General features: G+C 36.0%; 1 protein-coding gene, 1 long non-coding RNA gene and 1 pseudogene across 5 annotated transcripts in view; 2 read left to right on the top strand and 1 right to left on the bottom strand.

Annotated features, from left to right (window-relative positions):
- Positions 1-318: 318 nt before the first annotated feature.
- Positions 319-24,484, top strand: part of LOC112511842 (cytochrome P450 71A1-like) — a 24,681-nt gene continuing 515 nt past the window's right edge. Inside the window, exons 1-2 of one of the 4 annotated variants that reach the window (XM_025117655.1) lie at positions 319-1,464; positions 10,619-11,494. In XM_025117655.1, the coding sequence (XP_024973423.1) occupies positions 559-1,464; positions 10,619-11,236 (1,524 nt within the window). In that variant the 5' untranslated portion in view covers positions 319-558 and the 3' untranslated portion in view covers positions 11,237-11,494. Of the gene's footprint in view, positions 1,465-1,553; positions 2,398-9,390; positions 10,530-10,618; positions 11,495-24,484 lie in introns of those variants that run through there. The other 3 variants (XM_025117656.1, XM_025117654.1, XM_025117653.1) reach the window with 3 other exon arrangements.
- Positions 12,000-13,287, bottom strand: LOC112511844. Its single transcript, XR_003069129.1, has 3 exons — positions 13,084-13,287; positions 12,941-13,005; positions 12,000-12,457 (listed from the first exon to the last, which is right to left on the bottom strand). It is a non-coding gene; the product is annotated as an uncharacterized LOC112511844 (long non-coding RNA).
- Positions 21,275-23,256, top strand: LOC112511843 (annotated as a pseudogene).

Raw genomic sequence — 24,484 nt, 5'->3', positions numbered from 1 at the left:
TATTGTAATTATATATATAATTATATAATATAACTTAATTAATTGATATATATATATATATATATATTAAATACTAATAATAATTAAATATAATATATTTTTAAAATTGATTTGATGTTTATGAATTTCAAACTCATTTCAATTTCCAATACATTCAACACCCCCCCTATAAGGGGTGCCATTAGCACCCCCCATAGATATATATCAATGCGTTGGATAGTGAAATGCCATATACATATATAATTACAGTCTTATATAATATATATATATATATATATATCTCCAAGTTTCCAAACTAGTACTAGATATGATCATGAGCCCTGAAAAGTTCAACACGTAATCACCGACCACCTTCATTGATCCAATCACAAGAAGCGGGCTTCAGCATTACAGTTGATCTCCATCTCCTGCTGCTCTGAACGGCGTCTGCAACTGAAGTTCTTAGCCTTCATCTTCATCGTTCAAGACGTGTGTGAGTATAATATATATATATATATACAGTGTACGACTCTGCATCTTGATTTGAGCTCATGTTCAACCAACAGACAAAAGAGAACAATGGTTTCACTTCTCATAACACTATTAGCTATTCTAGTGTTCTTCCTCTTCGTTCTTCACACATTTAGATGCTTTTTAACGAAGACCACCGTCCCTCTACCACCGGGACCTCCCGGACTTCCTATAATTGGAAACCTGCATCAGCTTGACACCTCTCATCTCCCAGACCACCTATGGCGTCTCTCAAAACGTTATGGACCCTTGATGTCCCTGCGCCTTGGTTGCATCCGAACCCTCGTTGTTTCTTCTGCTGAAATGGCCAAAGAGATCTTGAAAACTAATGATTTGGTCTTCTGCACGAGGCCTGTGTTAACAGGCCAACAAAAGTTTTCTTACAACAACAAAGACATAGCTTTCTCACCATATAATGAGCACTGGAGACAGATGAAAAAGATTTGCACCCTTCATCTCTTTTCATCCAAGCAAGTGAAGTCGTTTCGTTCGGTTCGCGAAGAAGAAGTCTTTGATATGATTGATACCATAAAATCTCGAGCTGCGACCAAACAAGTGGTGAATTTGAGTGAAACTATGATGATTCTCACGAATAACATTATTTCTAGGGTGGCCTTTGGAAAGAGACTGTACGCATTTGATGGTGAAGAGAAAGAAGTTAGGCGATTCCATCAGCTGCTCTTAGAGAGTCAAGCTATGTCTGTCACCTTTTATTACAGAGATCATTTTCCTTTGATGGGGTGGGCGCTGGATAAACTCAATGGAAGCATTGATCGATTGGAAAAGAATTTTAACGACCTGGATGACTTCTATCAAGAACTCATCGACGAGCATCTAAAAAGGAACAGGCCGAAAAAAATGGAAGACGATATGGTTGATATTTTGCTTCGGCTCAAGCAAGAGTCTGATTCCTCCATTGATCTCACTTTCGATCACATCAAAGCTGTGCTCAAGGTCGGTATATATTTCACTCACAATATTTGAGTTTATTAATCTTTAATCACTACTATTATGCCATAAATGTACATGTTTGAATTTTTCAGAATATACTGTTCGGTGGTACAGATACAAGTGCTGCAACAGTGGTCTGGGCAATGACTTTACTCATCAAGAACCATGAATCTTTGAAGAAAGTTCAACAAGAAGTGAGGAATGTTATCGGCAAAAAAGGCAAAGTACAAGAAGATGATCTTCAAAAGCTCTACTATCTAAAAGCAGTAATCAAAGAAACACTTAGATTATACCCAGTTGTACCCCTCTTAGTCCCACGAGAATCAAGAGATCGATGCGTTTTAGATGGATACGAGATTCCACAAGGAACTCTGGTGTACGTGAATGCATGGGCAATAGGGAGAGATCCTAAATGTTGGGAAAACCCTGAAGAGTTCAAGCCCGAGAGGTTTATGGGCAGTAGTATTGATTACAAAGGAACTGATTTCGAGTTGATCCCATTTGGGTCTGGTCGAAGAGTGTGCCCTGGGATGTCACTAGGAGTTGCGACCGTGGAGTTAACTCTCTCCAATCTCCTTTACGCTTTTGACTGGGAATTGCTTGATGGAGAGAAGGATATCAATACTCTGGCAGCCCTGGGGATCGTTTATCATAAGAAGAATGCTCTCCAGCTCGTGGCTAAAGTTTATGATTATGGCTGCAATAGTTGACGATGTGGTTGGTGACCGGAAGTCTGAGCCACACACCTCTCTGTAGCACCGAGTTAAGTAGCTTATAAATAGCAAGGTGGTATTTATTTGTAACCTTCAAGTAAATACAGAAAGTAGAATAATTATAGGGAAGGGTTTGTACAGCAAATATTTTCTTTGTTTAGTATCCTTTGTAATATATATCATAAGGAGAAATACACCATAAAATCTCATAAGCAAATATTTTCTTTGTTTAGCACTAACAGAATCCTTCTTCCTTATTCTAATCATCATATCCTTTCATGGCTGGTCTTGATCATGGTCAGAATTCTTCCAGCAACACATCTAATGTCTCTAACTCCATCTTGAATCGACGACAAGGATGACAGAGATCTTGAATAATGCCACGACTCTGACAATAACGACTGAAACACCTACCGCACCCATCAACACTTAAGTTGGACGGTTCCAACTATGCACTATGGTCACAGGTTGTTGAAATGTATATCTCCCCCAAGGATAAATTAGGATATATCAAGGTGACTCCCAACCACCATCAGCAGACCCTTCCTTTAGAAAATGAGCGGACCGACAATACTGTTGTTAAAGGTTGGTTAATTAACTTCATGGATTCTTCTTTAGTTTCATTTATTTTTAGGCCCTTTTGGTTAAAATGGTAATAGAATCCAGGTCTAAAGATAAAAAGAAAGATTGAAGAAGAACAAAAGTACTCTCACCACAAGTACCAGCCAAAAGTAGCCTCTGGCTGCCATAGGTGAATTGAATAGCAAGGTCATCATCACTAGTTGCTTTCAACATAATTTCAAGAACATCTTCTCTTCAACTCTTCTTTTTACCGTCAAGTCTTCCATCACGACCTTTATCTCTAAAAGCTATTGAGCTATCCTTATTGTCACTTGTCTCGAGAAGACTACCCGTCATACACTGCACACGAGCACAAGGTATAACAGGAAACAAATAAGCAAAGATTACTAAATAAGCAACTACTTATTTGTGTTGCTTCTGTAACATAATGATTCGACCTATGGAGTCCGAACTTAAAAGCATCGCCTATTAGCGGATGTGGCAAAAGATCATATTCATATACCCATCTTATAGTTTTGTCTTTCCTCAATTCAGGATCAAGGGATTTCAACATGCCTCCTCATGTTTAGCTGTTCAAGCTTACAGTGGAACATGTCATTTGAGTGAGAGATGAAGTTTGTAATTGGGTCTTATATATCATTTGGGAGAAATATTTATGTGAAAGCTTTCTCTTTAGTGTATTCTTATGCATAAAGGTAAGGTGAGGATCAGAATGAAGCTAGATGCATATCATACTGTAACTATTCTGTGAAAAATGTTTCTTCAAATATACACCCTCATCTGGCACCTTCTTCAACTGATTCTATTCTGGTTCATCGGGAAACATAACATTCGATTCCTATTGGGTGAGCATCTCCGAGTTTGATGTATCTTATTTTTAATATGCAAGCATAATTATATATCACTGCTAGAAAATCAAGCATCAACGATGGAAAAAATTCCTCGCAGATCAGCGATGGAAAAAATTCCTCGCAGATCAGCAAGAGAAATGCCAACAACTCAATCCCTCGCTGATCCCTCGTTGATTTGTGAGGGATTGAGTTTTTGGATAATCCCTCGCTGATCCCTATGATCTGCGAGGGATCAGCGAAGGAATCTGATTTTCGACATTATTTTATTTTATAACTACAAATTTAATTATTTATTAATTTTTAATTATTGATTATTAAATTTCCAATTATTTATTAGAATATTACAAAAATTAATTAATAAAACCGAATAAAACCCATTAAGGCCCATTAAACCGAATAAAGTCAAATAAAACTGAATAAAATTTATTAAGGCCCGATAAACTTAAAATAACCCTGTAAATGGATTAAGACCCAATAAAACCGAACAAAGCCCAGTTAAATGGGTTAAGGCCCAATAAAATCGAACATGAATACATACGATACCTACATATAAAAATATGTATATATAACACATAAAAAACAAGAAAAATAAGAAATTAGAACAATTCTCTCACTGATCCCTTGCTGATCCAATTTTCTTGGACTTTATTTGGTTTTATTGGGTTTTCATCCAATTTCTTGGGATTTATTTGGTTTTATTGGGCCTTAATGGATTTTATTAGGTTTATTGGGCCTTAAGAAACTTTATTCGGTTTTATTGGGTCTTAAGGGACTTTATTAGGTTTTATTGGGCCTGATTCGGTTTTATTGGGCCTTAAGAGACTTGATTCAGTTTTATTGGGCCTTAATGAGCTTGATTCAGTTTTATTGGACCTTAAGGGACTTGATTCGGTTTTATTGTCTCTTAATAGGTTTGATTCGGTTTTATTGGGCCTTAATGAGATTTATTCGGTTTCATAATTTTATAATGTAATAATTAATACTTAATTAAATTTATAATTATTAATTAAAAAATAATTAAATAATTATAAAAAAAAATACCTTTTTAACGACGGAATTTCCCTCGAAAATCCGTCGTTGATTTTCACATATAAAACCCCACCCATCTAGGTTAAGCCTCCATTTCAGCTGGTGTTTCCATTTTTCTGCACATCGAGAGATGGAGAGACAGCTTCCTCGAAACCCGACCACCACTGCCGTCTCCATTTCCGACCACCACCGCCGACAGTTACTTAGGTTTGTTTTGTTGTAATGAATTTTTCCTTATGTTTCTTAATCATATGGATCTGTTACTGTTTTTAGATTTTTTTTCCCATTTTTGTGATAATTTGAACATGGTGATTTGGTTCTTTAAGCGGGTTGCGGCCTTTGTTTCTCATTTTGTTGCATTTGATTAAAATAGGTTTAGTACAGAAAACATTAGTTCAAACCTAAAACTCTTCAAACATGTATCTTAAAAAAGAAGACAACCCATTCATGTCTGTTCTACTTGGTAAATTCATCAAGAAAAGCCAAAAATGAAAGGGTATTGATAGAGAAGTATAATAAAGTAAACTCAAGAAACAACACAAAGTAAAAATGTCTTCAAAACTGGAACCTAATCGAAATAGCCATCACGATGCCTGCAACTAACCTTTGATCGTTTCTAGCAGCGACCAACACCCCAAACTCTTATAACTCCATCTGTATATCCACTAAACAATGAACTTCGTATATTTCAACATCCCCATTACAATTTCAAGTATATTTCATAGTTTAATCTTAACTTCGTATTCTTTATCATCTCCACTTCCCCCCATAATTCATTATATGATTAGCCTGTTAGTATAGAAGTGAACTATTACCATCACTTAACTCACAATTATGTTTTACTAAATAAATAAAAATTTACGTTTAGCCCATTCTGTTTTCTTTTTTCTACCTTTGTCACTATTGGCAAGGTGATGGAAAGATAACTAATACATTTCTTTTGTTTTACAAAAGCAATAACTTGTTCCAAAAATAGGAAGGAATTTAAACGTATCAAAATATTAGTAAAAAATGTTAATTAGTTGGGTTGTCAATTGTTGGACAAACATTAGACTTGATAGGCTTAATTCATTTGGAGATATTCATTTTATAGCCGTTATGCCGGCAAATTTTTTAAAAACATAGGCTTCTCTACTCGTAGTCAAACCGTTACACTTATAGAGTTTTAAAGTCATCCAAAACTCCTCTAAACCTACGGTTTGACTTTCTAGTAGTCAAAACTTTACATGTAGGCTTCTCAACTCTTTCAAAGACCGCCATTTCATTCGCACCTACGGTTTGACTTTCAAGTAGTCAAACCTTTAAAGTAATCCAAAACTCCTCTAAACCTATAAGTTGATTCTGTCGACTAACTACTTCTTTCTTTGTTGGAGTTATTCAATATGTCGACAGATAGAGGATGGATGTATAGAAAGAATGGTGATCGAGGGGCTCTTAGCTGGACCTATGTCAGACACTTGGAAGGTTTTTTGGACATTGCCTATGCCAATGAAGATTATGTTGAAAGGGCAACTACACGTTTATAACAGCAAACATCAAAAAATCGAGACGGAAACAACAAACATCAAACAGCATAACCTAAACGTGTTTGAAGAAGAAGTATAGTAGTTACCGATTAGGAGAAGAGGGTCGTGAGCGATGGAGAAGACCCTGTCGATTGATGGAGGAGAAGAGGGCCGTGAGCGATGGAGAAGACTGTCAATCGATGGAGAAGAGACCTCCGATTAGGGTTCTGTGGATCGATGGAGAAGAAACCTTCGATTAGGTTTTGCATCGATGGATAAAAGGCGCGATAGGGTGTTTCGTAAGAGAGAGGCGCGATAAGATAAGGGTAGGGCAGTCTTTTGGCCGGCTTAATCTGGACAAGCTAGAATTTTCATCTGGGCAAATAAGCTCATTTCTGAGCGAATAAGCCTGAGGTAAACAACCTAGAAAGTCTGTGCAAATAAGCCAGTTTATCCACTAAGCTCGTTAAGCCTCAAGTAAACAGGCCCTAAAGCATACTCAATTATCTGATTCACAATTGTGCTTGATAAGATTCCTTTACTCCTCTATGTACTCCCACATTAAGCTTCAACCAGAAGATTTGAAGGTAAGAATACAACCAAAAGAAGCAAATGATACAAAAGTGTAAGTAGATTGGGACTTGTGACTTTTGTATATCTTTTAATAATGTATATTTAAGCTTTTCTATCTATTCATACAATGTTTTTTTCATGTGTGTAAAACAACTTAAATTGCTAACTTAAAACAACATAAATGCTCAATGTAGATGCAGAAATGTAAGTAGATCATTTGATAATCAAAGAACAAAGTACACACAAAAAGCAGAAAAGGTAACATGTGTGGCCACTATCATCTATTTTCTTGTGAAAACAACCACGAATTTGAAAGAGTTATAAGTTATTCCCAATACTTTTCACATCACACCAGCTAATTTTCAGCCAATTTTTTTGTATGTGATGCTATATTTTTGGATTGGGTTGGATTGTAGATCTTTTAACATAGACATTTGTAATGTTAACGATTTATTTGTGATCAGGCCGTTGAAAGTGCAAGAATTGTTGCGGCCTCAAAGCAATTTTGGGGTTACTGATATCCACCCTAACAAATTTGAGCTTGGTATGTTGTAAAATATCTAAAGATTTTTCTACTTAAAAATATGAATTCAAATAATAGTAAGATGAATAGTGGGTTTCGTACATTCCTTGGTTTCAACAATACAGAAATTTGGGGTGACAATTTATGAATTTGAAAGATTACATAAAACCGGTACAATAAGTGTTTTGCGAAGGCCGAAGGACTGAAAAATGAGGTTTCGGAAATTCCTGTAACATCATCTTTTACGTCTAAGTCCAAGTATGAATTGATCTCTGAATGTAATCAAATGTGTGCCACTCAAAACTATAGTAATCAATCATCTACTTCACCATCGAATAATGGGGTAAAAGGCTACTTTGAGATCTTCTCCTTCTCCTTCTCCTTCTCCTCAAAACTATAGTAATCAATCATCTGCTACACCATCGAATAACAGGGTAAAAGGCTACTTTCAGATCTTCTCCTTCTCCTTCTTCTCCTTCTCCTTATCATTATTATTATTATGTATACAAATATGGAGTTGAAATATAGACAAAAAATAATAAAATGTACAATTTAGAGAAGGATTTGATTTTATTAAAAAGGTAATAAAAATATAGTTTTAGAGAAGACTTTGGTTATTCGTAACCAAAGATAAATTTTAGAGAAAGTTTATAAAATTGTAACTAAATGATAGTTATAGAGAAGGTTTTCTATGAGTGTCATTAAAGTCTATACCTTTAGAGAAGCTTTTTAAATAGCTTCTCTAAAAGTATCTTTTAATTGTGCTTATAAACCGTCTCAAATGCTCGAAAAATGTCTCTAAATAAATATTTTTAGAGAAACTTTTGGAAAAAAGTCATTCACCCTTTAGAGAAGTTTTGAAAACGTATCTAAAACCCAAAAATACATCTCTAAAACTTAATTGAAATGTACCTTTTGAAATTGCTTCCAAAAACCTTTAACTATCTTTATATAAGGAAACTTTTTGACAAATTGGAAAACTTCTCTAAAGACTTTAGAGAAACTTTATAAACTTTTTACAAATTAAGAACCTTCTCTTAAGGTCATTTTTTTTTTGTAGTATAATGGTTTTTTCATTCAAAGAGTTCAAGGACTTGAGGCTATTTGGTTTAGATTGGACGATCGAAATTGGAATAAAAATGAAAATGACATGGAATGAGCATGGTAATGAATTTTCGTTCCCCACAATATAATCTGGAATAAAATTTTGGGATTCTAAAATAATTAACCCAATATATTATATAAAATCAAATAGATTTTTTTTCATTTCATTCTTATTTAAAATGATGTAGTTCGTTGAGTTTTTTTTGAACTTTTTCCATATAATATTAATTTATATTCTATTTTTATTTTAAAATGTTAGAACAATCTGAAAATACTAAACAACCCTTTACTTTAAGACCTCCAACTTCCGGTCTCCCGTGAACATTAATCCGGCAGGTACCAAGTAATCATAAAGACACACAATGTGATACCCATTGTGATATACTGTGATACCATTGTGATACCAACTCAAACCTTAAAAATAAATATACACAATGTGATACCCAATGTAATATACAATGTGATACTCATTGTGATATATTGTGATACCGATTTTACCGGAAGCCGAAGATTGGAGAGAGGAGAGAGGAGTTTTTTAAAAATACCTAATATGTCCTCTAATTATAATTTTAACTCAAACTACCATAATTATTAATTTTCTAATTCATCCGTTGATTTGTGGTTGAGATTGGACCTCACAATTACCACAAATTATTCAGTTCTCGTTTGATTAGGTCATATATATATATATATATATATTTTTTTTTTTTTTTTGATTAACCTAAAAGATATTCAATTTATTATGCGAGCTAACTAATTTAAAGACGAGCACTGCTTTGCAGATGTATTTGAACATGGTAATTTGCTGGAATTCAGAATATGAAATTATAATGAGTAAATTCTAGTATTCCGCATATCAAAGACGTGCAGGGGTGTCTTTTGGCTCTATTGGGAGCTTCCAATTCTGACAAGGCAGAATTCTTCCCCTTGTTTCCAGTTTGTTGTTACATCATAATCCATATCTCTTTTAGAAGTCGGCAGGACTACGGATGTATTATCAATGCGTTGGATTGTGAAATGCCATATTCCAAACTAGTTACTATATCTGATCATGAGCCCTGAAGTTCAACACGTAATCACCGACCACCTTCATTCATCCAATCACAAGAAGCGGTGCTTCAGCATTACAGTCGATCTCCATCTCCTGCTGCTCTGAACGGACTGAAAATCTTAGCCCTCATCTTCATCATTCATGACGTGTGTGTGTATATATAGAGAGAGAGAGTGTACGACTCTGCAACTTGATTTGAGCTCATCTTCAACCAACAGACAAAAGAGAACAATGGTTTCACTTCTCATAACACTATCAGCTATTCTAGTGTTCTTCCTCTTCGTTCTTTACAAATTTAGATGCTTTCTAACGAAGACCACCCTCCCTCTACCACCGGGACCTCCCGGACTTCCTATAATTGGAAACCTGCATCAGCTTGACACCTCTAATCTCTCAGACCACCTATGGCGTCTCTCAAAATGTTATGGACCCTTGATGTCCCTGCGCCTTGGTCGCATCCAAACCCTCGTTGTTTCTTCTGCTGAAATGGCCAAAGAGATCTTGAAAACTAATGATTTGGTCTTCTGCGCGAGGCCTGTGTTAACAGGCCAACAGAAGTTCTCTTACAACTGTAAAGACATAGCTTTCTCACCATATAATGAGCACTGGAGACAGATGAGAAAGATTTGCACCCTTCATCTCTTTTCATCCAAGCAAGTGAACTCGTTTCGTTTCGTTCGCGAAGAAGAAGTCTTTGACATGATTGATACCATAAAATCTCGAGCTGCGAACAAACAAGTGGTGAATTTGAGTGAAACTATGATGATTCTCACGAGTAACATGATTTCTAGGGTGGCTTTTGGAAAGAGACCGTACGCATTTGATGGTGAACGGAAAGAAGTTAGGCGATTTCATCAGCTGCTCTTAGAGAGTCAAGCTATGTTTGCCACCTTCTATTACAGAGATCATTTTCCTTTGATGGGGTGGGCGCTGGATAAACTCAATGGAAGCATTGCTCGATTGGAAAAGAATTTTAACGAACTGGATGACTTCTATCAAGAACTCATGGACGAGCATCTAAAACGAAACAGGACGAACAAAATGAAAGACGATATGGTTGATATTTTGCTTCGGCTCAAGCAAGAGTCTGAACCCTCCTTTGAACTCACTTTCGATCACATCAAAGCTGTGCTCATGGTCGGTACATATTTCACTCACAAATTTTGAGTTTATTAATCTTTAATCACTACTATTATGCCATAAACGTACATGTTTGAATTTTTCAGAATATATTGTTCGGTGGTACAGATACAAGTGCTGCAACAGTGGTCTGGGCAATGACTTTACTCATCAAGAACCATGAATCTTTGAAGAAAGTTCAACAAGAAGTGAGAAATGTGGTCGGCAAAAAAGGCAAAGTACAGGAAGATGATCTTCAAAAGCTCTACTATCTGAAAGCAGTAATCAAAGAAACACTTAGATTATTCCCAGTTGCACCCCTCTTAGTCCCACGAGAATCAAGAGATCGATGCGTTCTAGATGGATACGAGATTCCAMARGGAACTCTGGTGTAYGTGAATGCATGGGCARTAGGGAGAGAYCCTAAWYGTTGGGAAAACCCTGAAGAGTTCAAGCCMGAGAGGTTTATGGGCAGTARTATTGATTACAAAGGAACTGATTTTGAGTTGATCCCATTTGGGTCTGGTCGAAGAGTGTGCCCGGGGATGTCACTAGGAGTTGCGACGGTGGAGTTAGCCCTCTCGAATCTCGTTTACGCATTTGACTGGGAATTGCCTGATGGAGAGAAGGATATCGATACTTTGGCAGCTCTGGGGATCGTTTCTCACAAGAAGAATGCGCTTCGGCTCGTGGCTAGAGTTTATGATTATGGCTGCAAGAGTTGACGATTAGGTTAGTCTGAGCCACACACCTCTTTGTAGCACCGAGTTAGCGTAGCTTATAAATAGCAAGGTGGTATTTATGTGTAATCTTCAAGTGATTGTTAGCATATATCAAAACAGATTACATGTTGGCGTGAGCTCTCATCAATCAAGATAAATGGAAGGCTCTAATTGTGCAAGGTCAAGTAAACAAAGAAGGTAGAATAATTATAGCGAAGGGTGTGTACACCAAGTATTTTCTTTGTTTAGTTTCCTTTGTAACATCACTACCTCAAAATACCACTTAGGCAACAAATGAAAAATGTTGCCTAAGAGGGGTTTATATGTTGCGTAAGGCTTAGGCAACAAACTCGTGTTGCCTAAGCAGTGTTGCCTTCTCAATGTTGCATAAGAACCAAGGCAACATATGCAAACAGAATATGTTGCCTAAGCGGCCTTCTTAGGCAACACGCAAAAGGTTATGTTGCCTAAGTAAAAAACATATGTTGCATAAGGTATCAGCTTAGACAACATACTCTATCTTCATATGTTGCCTTAGATATCAGCTTAGACAACATACTCTATTTAAATATGTTGCCTTAGATATGAGCTTAGACAACATACTCTATTTAGATATGTTGCCTTTAAACTGTAATTAACATAATATAATATTTCTTTTAGACAACATTTATATTATTAATTATTGCCTAAGATTTTTGTGTACCATGATGCGGTTTTTTTCTTGCACACTTTCTACAATGAATCTCAAACAAGCAAACAAACAAYCAAATATTTTATACAAACAACCAAATGTTTTATACAAACAACTTTTATAACGAAACAATATTAATAAGTTCAATAATTGAAAGATAAATTTTTTCCTAAATAAGTCTAAGAGTAGGCAACAAGTTCAATAACACAAAATTAAAAACTTAACCTAAAGCGTGARAGGTCGGGGTTGTTATGTTAGAGTTTGAATCACTAGCACCCAACATAGTCATCAATGATTGTATCATCTTTCTTTGTTCGGACGCTTCCTTTTTTGCCTCATGTTGTCCCCATTTAAGCAAGYGAATCTCCTCGTCGTATCGGCAAGTTGTTGCCGTAAATCTTCCTCGTCAACTGCATATACCGGCTTAGAGAATCCCTTCGCCGGTCCTCTCATCCTCGCAAGTCGACTGCCAAGCCACCCATACTCAACTCAAACTTCTTGTGGTTGAGATCCAACCTCACCATTCCCTCACACTRCAATAAGACAACAATTTATTTGCAATCCCATTATTTATCAATTTAGTTGCACTTATAGCACCTAGCTATATATCGTTCCTCTCTCTTTGAACACGACAACAAACAGTCCCAGATTTCTAGATTAACAGGATTATGGTCTGATCAAAATCTGAAAACACAAGACTGTTGTCAAAACTTTGAATACTTCTGCACTATTAATCWTGGATAAACATCATTTGTGGATAATTCAAACTCTATCCATTGAAGTCTTGAGTTTGCTGTCCTAACTCGATATGCTAGATCTGAAACCAAAATTGGTTTGTACTACTAAAACACAAACAAATTAATAGCAATATTAGGCTGTTTGTCGTCGATGCCCTAGCTTACGAATGAAAGTGAAAAGGAACAAGCAATCCACAATCAAATGAAGAAACAAGAGGGGGAAGTATATTAACATATATCATCATACATGTTACCAACAACAAAATGTTCTGGAAGTACCTTCAAAAACCCATTCTGGAAGTACCTTCAAAAACCCAAATACAATCGCAAAATAGGAGACAAAACTGAAACCGAAATTAGCAAAATAGAAACAGTGGGTAAAACCTGYTGGAGAAGCGAAACAAGATGAAACGATGGTGTACCTGGAGAAGCGATGGAACGGGTGGTTCTCGATAGAGAGATCGATGAACCTGGAGAAGCGATGGAGCGGGTGGTTATCGATAGAGAGATCGATGAAACTGGAGAAGCGATGGTGTACGGTTTGAAGGAAGAAGACGACGGCTGGTGGTTCTCGTGGGTTWTAGTATTAAGGTTGAAGGAGGAAGACGACGGCTGGAGCAGCTAGATTGAAGGAGGAGGCGATGAATAGGGTTTAATATGAAAGTGTTTACTTTTTTAACCACATAATTAAAAAAGAGAAGAAAATAAAAAGGGTGGCAAATTTAAAAAATTTAGAATTTAACTTCAAATTTTAAAAAAATTAGAATTAAAAGGAGGCGGTAAATCTAACTTCAAATTTTAAAAAATTTAGAATTAAAAAAGGGTGGCAAATTTAACTTCAAATTTTAATWTTTTAGAATTTTTACAACTTCAAATTTAAAACTCTAGATTTTTGAATCAAAATTTTATTATTTTTACTAATTAGTGTAACAAACTAACAAGTACCCGTTAAGAATGGTTATGACACATGTAAGGGGCCGTTTACGTAAACACTTACCCGGTAAGCACTTACCGGTAAAATTTATCATTATCGCTTACTTATCGGGTAAGATTTTATTCACTAAAACACATTGTATGCAACAATTTATCCCGGTAAGCGCTAACCATGGTAAGAGTTATCATCCTCACTTACCGGGTAAGACTCTCGATTATTGTCTTGCTCTTACCGGGTAAGATTTTTAGTCCTTTTCATATTCATCCGGTAAAGTAAAGTAACTTGGTAAGCGCTTACCCGGTATGACCCATTACGAATAGGAGTGACAATTCTTGACACGACACAAACGCGAGACAAAAATAAACGGGTTTGGACGGTAAATAAATTTAATCAAAATTTTAAATTAATTGCATCACACATACTAATATTTAATCAATAATCCGGGCCATGGCGATATTCATCACCATTAAGGCACAATACGGTCCATTAAAGTAAATACAGTCCATTAAAGCCCAATACGGTTCATTAAGGCCCAATACGGTCCATTAATGTCCAATACGGTTCATTAAGGCCCAATACAGTCCATTAAAGCAAATACGGTCCATTAATGTCCAATACGGTTCATTAAGGCCCAATACAGTCCATTAAAGCAAATACGGTCCATTAAAGCAAATACGGTCCATTAATGTCCAATACGGTTCATTAAGGCCCAATACAGTCCATTAAAGCAAATACGGTCCATTAAAGGCCCAATACAGTCCATTNAGTCCATTAAAGCAAATACGGTCCATTAAAGGCCCAATACAGTCCATTGAAGCAAATACGGTCCATTAAAGGCCCAATACGGTCCATTAAAGCAAATACAGTCCATTAAAACAAATACGGTCCATTAAAGCAAATACGTTCCATTAATGTCCAATACGATCCATTATGGCCCAATATGGTCCATTAAAGCAAATACGGTTCATTAAGGCCCAATACGGTCCATTAATGTCCTATACGATCTATTATGGCCCAATACGGTCCATTAAAGCAAATACGGTCCATTAATGTCCAATACGATCCATTAAGTCCCAATTCGGTCCATTAAAGCCCAATACGGTTCATTAAGGCCCAATCTTATCCATTAATGTCCAATACGATCCATTAAAGCAAATACGGTCCATTAATGTCCAATACGATCCATTAAAGTCCAATACGGTCCATTAATGTCCAATACGATCCATTAAAGTCCAATACGGTCCATTAATGTCCAATACGATTCATTAAAGTCCAATACGGTCCATTAATGTCCAATACGATCCATTAAAGTCCAATACGGTCCATTAATGTCCAATACGGTCCGTTAAAGCCCAATACGGTTCATTAAGGCCCAATACGGTTCACTAAAGCCCAATATGTTTCACTAAAGCCCAATACGTTTCATTAAAACCGAATAGGGTTAATGAAAGCTCAATATGGTTCATTAAAGACCAATACGATCCATTAAAGCCCAATGCGTTACACTAAAGCCCAATCGATCCATTAAAGCACAAAACGTTCYACTAAAGCCCAATACGTATCACCAAAGTCCAATACAATCCATTAGGGCCCAATATGGTTCATGAAAGCTCAATACGGTTCATTAAAGACCAATACGATCCATTAAAGCCCAATACGTTCCACCAAAGCCCTATACATTCCATTAAAACCCAATACGTTCTATTAAAGTCCAAACGTTCCATTAAAGTCCAATGTGTTCCATTCAAGACCAATACGATTCATTAATTAAGCCCAACATTCGTTAAAATCCAATACGTTCCACACAAAAGGTTACATTGCCTAAGTAAATGTGATGGATTTATCGTACAATGTCAGTTGTCTACCTTAAAACTTATGTCAATCTTAAAATCTTCAACTATCGGGAGTTATTATGTTTTTAAGCTTAGGCAACATAGAAACAATAGTATATGTTGCCTTAGTAAATTATGATAAATCTTTTGTACAATGCCAGTTGTCACCTTGGAAGTATCAATTTGTTTACCTTAAGCAACATAGAAACAAGAATACATGTTGCCTAAGTAAATTGGGTTGAATTTATAATTCTTACCTTAGGCAACATATAAATAGGAATATGTGTTGCCTAAGTAAACTTTGTTGGATTTATGTTTTTTACGTTATGCAACATAGTATAAGAATATATGTTGACCAAGTAAATTTTGACGGATTTCAAAAAAAATATAAGTGTCCAACATTGAACTAAGGCAACGTAGGCTAATATGTTGCCTAGGATACAAGCAAGCAACATAGAATTATTTATATGTTGCGTAAGGTCACACTTAGGCAACATAGAACCATATGTTGCATTAGAGGAAACTTAGGCAACATATAATAGCCTTTGTTGTCTTAGTGTATCTTAAGCAACATAGGCAGTTTACATTTGTTGTCTAAGACAACATTTGGTGTAGTGCATATACGTATGTAATATCATAAGGAGAAATAAACAATAAAATTTCATAAGCAAATATTTTTTTTATTAACTTGGATATCCAACCCGCTATGCGAGCTGACTAATCCCAGAATGACCACCTGCTTTGCACGTAGCCCGGAGTCACCGTATTTGAACTTCCGTGACCACAAAGAGATTTTTTTTTCATCCTTGGATTTGAACTTAGGACCTCCTAGCATTTTGACCTTTGGACCAAGCTCAAACCAATCTGGCACCACTTTTGTGGTTCATAAACAAATATTTTCTTTGTTTTGCACAAACAATATCCTTCTTCCTTATTATAATCATCCATTCATTGTCTTATCATGAGAATTCTTCAAGCAACACATCTAATGTTGGAAATGTTAGTGAGAGGTTGGAACTTCTTCTTCCATCCCACATTGGTAGATAGAAGATTGTTAGAGAGCCTTATAAGGATTTTCTCGTAATTAGGACTTTAATTAATTGGTAGACTCATGGTTGGGGTCATGAGTGGAAGACATAACACACACGCATGTACGTGGCAGTTGCCGAGGCCTTGTGTGCGGTATTTGCGAAAGTGGCACGAGGAGGTACACTTTGCATTGGAGCAGAAGGAGCCTCACCCTGACTAGCGGTGGCAAAAAATGATCCAACCCAGAATTAGCAGGTTGAGTTGAGATTTTCAACCCATTTAAATAAATGGGCCAACCCGCCCAACCCATTTAATAAATGAGTTGGGTTGGGTTGAATTTTTCAACCCGTTTTTAACCCTTTTAAAATATTATATAATTTTACTTTATTTTATTTTTAATATTATATCTAGTATTCTAATTTTTAATTTTGTTTTATTCTTAATTAAAAATCTTACCATCGTGAGATAAAACTCCAAATTCCAATCGCCTCCATTACTCTTAATCATCAAAAAACCTTAAGAAAACCGTTTAGTCCATTATTCCATTATCGCCTCCAAATTCCAATTCAATTTATTTTGAACAATATATTTTTTATGGTTGTGTTTTATTCAAACTTTTAACAATTGTGTTTGTGTTTTATTTGAAAAAAGAAAATTGTCTACTCTTTTTTTATTTAAAATTTTAACATTAAATGGGTCAACCAAATTCAACTCATTTATGTTAAGAAAATCGTAAACATGTCAACCCATTTAGGTAACATGTTAGGTTGAGTTAAAAAATCTCAACCCATTTAACTAAATGGGATGAGTTAGGTTGAGATTTTCAACCTGTTTAATAAATGGGTTGAACTCGAACCCAACCTGACCCATTTTCACCTCTAGCCTCGACCTCTCAAGTATTTTTTTGATACAAATTATAGAGAGATAGATAGCTAACTGTCGAATTGGGTTTAAACAAAATAAAATCGGTTTTTCAAACTGATTTAAACACGTTTTTTTGGAGATATTTGTTGTTAGAGGATTATCCTCCAACTAACCCATGATAATCCGATTTTTAGGGGATAAAAAATCGTGGGTTTAGGGGGTTTTAACCCGTATAAATACTGGGTTGAAACCACCCCTAAAACACACCGAAAACCAACAATTGCTTCCTCTTTTTTCTCGAATTTTCTACTTCAAGTAAGTTCTTCTACCAACATTCTGCATCTGCTTTGTTTTGAGTTTGTTATGAAAGCTGTTGATAAATGAAACATGATACTGCATCAAATCTTGGGGCCTTGTGACTAGTAGACTCACAGCATACAAGAGTGGTCATATAAAACCTTTAAGAATAGGTTTTACATGCAGATTCCGAATCAACGTCGATTTAAACAGGTTGGTTTTAATTTTTTGTGTATGCATTTTTTTCTATTTATTAAGTGAACAACTCGGTCCACTTTGCACCGGAGCAGAAGGAGCTTCACCCCTAGCTCTCGAGTACCTTTTTGATACAAATTATAAAGAGATGGATAGATAATTGTCGGATTGGGTTTAAACAGAATAAAATCGGGTTTTCAAACTGATTTACACACATTTTTTTGGAGATATTTGTTGTTGGAGGATTATCTTCCAACTAACCTATGATAATCCGATTTTTAGGGGATAAAAAAATCGTGGGTTTAGGGGGTTTTAACCAGTATAAATACTGGGTTGAAATAACTCCTAAAACACACTGAAAACCATCGACTGCTTCCTCTCTCTCTCTCTCTCTCGCATTTTCTGCTTCAAGTAAGTTCTTCTACCAACATTCTGTATTTGCTTCGTTTTGAGTTCGTTATCAAAGCTGTTGATAAACGAAACACGATACTGCATCAAATTCTGGGGCTTTATGACTAGTAAACTCACAACATACAAGAATAGTCGTATAAAACCTTTAAGGACAAGTTTTTACCGTGCAGATTCCGATTCAACGTTGATTTAAACAGGTTGGTTTTAATTTTTTGTGTATTGCATTTATTTTCTACTCACTAAGTGAACAACTCTGCTTCTACTCCCTTCTTTCATTAAATCTATCGCGGATGATGGATTAAATCTGTGTGACATTGTTCGGTTTGGGATGTTTTTGGATTCCAAATATTAAAGTTAACTTCTTGAATTATAAAAGTTTAATTTTTATAGTCGTTTGGATTAAAGAGTTAAACTTTATTAATAAAGAGTAAAACTTTATTTTTTTTTATATATTTAACTTTAATAATTTTCAACAATCTTAAAGGTTTTTTATAAATGGACTCTGAAAATTATCGAATCTTGAACCAGGACATGATAAAACTCAAGAAGTTCTACGGGACTAGTTATACTTGTTGGCTGACAAAGTCAAATTCATGTTGATGGTTGTGGAACTTTATTATGTTTTTGACCCTGACCTCCCTCCTATTCTCGAAAATACGGTTCCTGAATCAAAAAAAGAACCAGATAGACAGAGAATAGATGATCTTGAAAAACTGAGACTAATCCACAAGGAAGAAGAAACCCTTGCTTGCATCATATATAAAAAAATGTCTTGTCAGATCGGCTATACGATGATCTTATTATAACTTGGGTCATAAATTTTGTAGCCTTTTGTGCTAGGGGTGCTCAAAAAGCCGGTCAACCCGATTAACCCGATCAACCAACCCAACCCAACGTTAAATAACTCAACCCGAAACAACTCTATGTACCGAGTGGTAAAATTGTCAAATCGTAGGTATTAGGTTGATATTGGGTTACTATTATTTGAACTCAACCCAACCCGATGAACCCGATGAACCCGATATCCTTTTATATCTTGGATTTAATATGATTGTTGAATTTATATTAATATACATTAACAATTACACTATCATGTATCCTCTCTATATATACATATTTTCAATCTATTCACATCTCTATATAGTTCATTCGTATATATGTTCAATAACTGTGAACATATATGTAAATTGAGAAAACTAACTAAATGTGATATACGTAAGAAGTATATAGATAAGTTGTATCAAATGGTTGATGATGAAAAAGATTATGAGTAGAGAAATAACATATTCAAGGTTTGAAGAATATTTTAATATACCAAGGTATCAACCCGACTAACCCGACCAACCCATACGGGTTAGGTTGGGTTGCACTTTGTTTTAGGTTAGGTAGGGTTAAGATTTTTCAAACCGCAAGCATTGGGTTGGGTTGTTCAAATATCTTCAACCCGATCAACCCAACCCATGAGCAACCCTTATTTTGTGTCGTGTGGATAACCTACAAAAAACCCTCGGTCTCCCCCTTATTTCAAACTTGTCACCTTCAGTTTCTATGCTTCGATAATAAACCAAACACCTAAATATTCTCATATGATCATAATTGGGCTTTCCATCATACAACAACTCATATGGGGTTTTGCCTTCAATAACCTTGGACAACAATTTGTTAATGATGTATGTCGCTGTCAAGATACACTCGCCCCAAAACCTTACAGGAAGACTTGCTTCAATTTTTAACGTCTGAGCTGTCTCGAGCAAGTGTCTATGTTTTCGCTCCACGACTCCATTCTGTTATGGTGTATGTGGACAAGTTGTTTCCAAGATTATTCCTTGCTCGGCATAAAAGTTCATCATTTGGTTTGAAGTGAATTCTCCACCATTATCGCATCTAATTTTCTTGATGTTGTATTCAAATTACGTTTTAACCATCTTGTGAATTAAGCATACACTTGCTTTATGCGTGTGTTTAAGAAGGAAAATCCAAACAATCCTACTATAATCATCAACGATAGTTAATAAATAGTTTGCTCTTGAAAATGAGGGTGTTCAATATTTCCCCATATGTCACAATGCATCAACGATAGTTAATAAATAATTTGTTGGAGAATTTTGAATCTTGGATTGTATAATTCTTTTTATTTGAACCATTTGATTGGATAAGGATATTTGTTCAAGGTGGAGTTTGGGCTTACCTTCGCATTTGAGATTAGTAAGTTATTTAAATCAACCTACACTGCTGAAATAAGTGATATGAAACAAAAAAGAGAATGTAAACCGAAAAAGTTGTGCATACGTCTACATGGGTAGGTTTCTATCGATGTCCAAGGGAGAATTTTTGTTTCGATTCCATTGACTTTTTTTAAAAGTTGGCATGATCATGTTTTTTTTATTAACATGGATATCCAACCCGTTATGCGTGCAGACTAATCCCAGGGCGTCCACCTGCTTCACAGATAGTCCAGAGTCACCGCATTTGAACCTCTATGGCCACAAGGGGATTTTTATTTCTCTTTGGATTTGAATATAGGACCTCCCGGTACTTTTGATTTTTGGATCCAAACTCAAACCAATCAAACACCACCCTTGTAGTTAGCATGATCATATTATGCATAACGTGAAAGTATGAAAGATTTTTATCCTTGTGCTACTATCTTATTATTACAAAATTAGAGACAATCAATTGGTAATTGGATTAGGTAGAGTGAGAGTTTTTGAATCACAAAGTTCATATATTGGTTTATATGTTCCTTCGGCTTTGATTTCTCTTTAGTTAATCAAGATTTTTTGTTCGTTTGTAGAGGAATGACTATTTAAGTTAATTCCTTATTATTTTATCTATTTTACATATTGAAAGACGTGATGTGTCTTGCGAACTTCGATGGTGAATCGCAATCCATCTGCAGCTGATGGGTTGTCCCTTCCCTTATAGATTGATATGATCATCGTCTTGAAACGTGGAAGGCATATATAGAAGCTTCGTAACAATCATGAGGCCTGAGGTTGAACACATAATCATGTAGGATACTCGATAACCTTCTATCCAACGGAATGAGGAGGTGCATGACGGTCGATCTCATGCTGCTGTGGGCGGTGGCCGGAAAAGTTTATAGTTAACTTTGACCCTCATTTAGCTCATTCATGACGTAGCTAGCGTGAATCAATCTTGCATATAAACACATAAATAAGAGCATCGCCATGGTGACTCAAACCAAACCAACAGAGATAACAATGGCTTTACTTCTCATCACATTCTCAGCTCTCTTTGTGTTCTACCTCTTCCTCCTTTCCAAATATAGGTGGTCTTTGACCAAAACCCTCTTCCTCTACCACCGGGACCTGCCGGACTTCCTGTAATTGGAAACCTGCATCAGCTCGACACCTCCAACCTCTCAGACCACCTATGGCGTCTCTCAAAGCGTTTTGGACCCTTAATGTCCTTGCGCCTTGGTCGCATCCAAACCCTCGTTGTATCTTCTGCTGAAATGGCCAAAGAAATCTTGAAAACAAATGATTTGATCTTCTGCACGAGACCTGTGTTAACAGGCCAACAAAAGTTCTCTTACAACAACAAAGACATTGCTTTCTCACCATATAATGAGCACTGGAGACAGATGAGAAAGCTTTGCACCCTTCATCTCTTTTCATCCAAGCAAGTGAACTCGTTTGGTTCGGTTCGCGAAGAAGAAGTCTTTTGACATTATTGATACCTTAAAATCTCCAACTGCGACCAAACAAGTGGTGAACTTGAGTGAAACGAAGATGATTCTCACGAGTAACATGATTTCTAGGGTGGCTTTTAGAAAGAGACCGTACACGTTTGATGGTGAACAGAAAGAAGTTAGGCGATTCCATCAGCTGCTCTTGGAGTGTCAAGCTTTGCTCGTCACCTTCTATTACAGAGATCATTTTCCTTTGATGGGGTGGCTTGACAAACTCGATGGAAGCATTGCTCGACTGGAAAATACTTTTAACGACCTGGATGAGATCTATCAAAAACTCATTGACGAGCATCTAAAGCGAAACAGACCAGACAAAGTGCAAGACGATATGGTGGACATCTTGCTTAAGCTCAAGCAAGAGTACTCAAATTCCTCGGTGGAACTTACTTTTGATCACATCAAAGCTGTGCTCACGGTGGGTAATCCACACGTTACTTTGAAGTTAATCTATTGTTGCTTCGATTTCGACTTTGGATCATGAATTGCTTATTATGTAATAACTGTGGTTGAATTTAATATGCAGAACATCTTGTTAGGTGGCACAGAAACAAGTGCTTCAGTAGTGGTTTGGGCGATGACTCTGCTCATCAAAAACCCTGAATCTTTGAAGAAAGCTCAACAAGAAGTGAGGAATGTAATCGGGAAGAAGGGCAAAGTACAGGAAGATGATCTTCACAAGCTCCACTATCTGAAAGCAGTAATCAAAGAAACACTTAGATTGTACCCAGTTGCACCCCTCTTAGTCCCACGAGAATCAAGAGATCGATGCRTTYTRGAYGGATACGAGATTCCAMARGGAACTCTGGTGTAYGTGAATGCATGGGCAGTAGGGAGAGACCCTAAACGTTGGGAAAACCCTGAAGAGTTCAAGCCAGAGAGGTTTATGGGCAGTAGTATTGATTACAAAGGAACTGATTTYGAGTTGATCCCATTTGGGTCTGGTCGAAGAGTGTGCCCGCGGATGTCACTAGGAGTTGCAACGGTGGAGTTAGCCCTCTCGAATCTAGTTTACGCTTTTGACTGGGAATTGCCTGATGGAGAGAAGGATATTGATACTTCAGCGACTCTGGGGATCGTTTCTCATAAAAAGAATGCGCTTCGACTCGTGGCTGAAGTTCGTGATTATGGCTGCAAAAGTTGAAGATTGATGATTGGAAGTCTTAGACACACATCTCTTTGTAGCACTCAGTTGTGTAGCTTATAAAACAGCTAGCAAAGTTGTATTCATTTGCAATCTCCTAGTGAGTGATTATTAGCATATATCAAAATTGATTAAACACACCAACGAATTCCTTTTTAGAACAAATAAGGATCAATAATAAAATGTCATATTTAAAGATTTTATGATAAATTTATACAAGTTTTTAGGTGTCATAACAAGGTTTTTAGGAAATTTTTATAAAAAATGTTGTATTAAATATTTAGAAGATACTATTTGAAAAAGGTCATGTAGAAAGATATGTTATGGGACACTTCTAACATAATAGTTAATACGATTATTTATATTAAAAGTGTTTAATTTTTTGTTAAAACGTCCAAAAGCTATCTATGAAGTTGTTACAATCCTTTTTAATATGACATTTTATTGTTTGTTATGTAAACTTAAATCTTATAAAACGGTTTATATGTTGGGGGTAGATGAACAATAGAGTGGTTTTCTGAAATCACAATTTCTTGGATTCTGGCTTGGATCGTGTATATCACTTTCCGAATTAGATATGCCAATCCTATAGCCTTGGGTTGCACAAAGTTCTGAATATGGGATAATAACAATCTAATTTCTTAGTCACATAAAAGAGATCACGTTATCATAGGTTTTGAATATTCGAATTCTTAGATTCAAGCAAAAAAAAAACGAATTTTTAAATGAGTATTTATACACATATTCATCCATAAATAGATAAGGATAAAGACCAAAGACAGTTATCGAAGGTTATGAGAAGTTAACAACAGTTACAGATCTAAAACCTCCGTTAGGAACTAACCATTTGTCAATAACCAAAAGAGTCAGTTCCAACAACTCAATTCAAGAGCAACCAGCCAGTTCTGGCTAGTCAGTTCTAGAGCATACATCCTGGAACTGACTTATTAAAAACTATCTACTGAGGCTGTTATCCTTCATACGAAAATATAAGAACACATATCAGGAAAAAAAAATCCATAACACTTCTTCCATAGATACTAAATTTTGGACCGCACAAGGGGGCATGGCCCCCTTGACCTCCGCCTTTTGGTCGTACCGGGATCAATCTAATCTTATACAAGTGTACGCTTTGCACCTCCTAAGTTGCATAAAAAAACTAAGTAAAAGATCTCATTTAGCTCTCGTATATTTACCCATTACACCAAATGAAACCGGTGACACTAAAATCACCAACATTATACACATTTTTGTTGTGATGACGATATCTCTCAATTATATTTTGGGTTTATATGTCTTCAACAAAGATTATGAATTGCTTATTATGTAATAACTGTGGTTGAATTTAATATGCAGAACATCTTGTTAGGTGGCACAGAAACAAGTGCTTCAGTAGTGGTTTGGG

The sequence above is a fragment of the Cynara cardunculus genome (genome assembly GCF_001531365.2).
Source record: "Cynara cardunculus var. scolymus isolate 2C chromosome LG 4, CcrdV1, whole genome shotgun sequence".
Classification (NCBI taxonomy): domain Eukaryota; kingdom Viridiplantae; phylum Streptophyta; class Magnoliopsida; order Asterales; family Asteraceae; genus Cynara; species Cynara cardunculus.
This window is presented reverse-complemented; position numbering and strand designations above follow the sequence as displayed.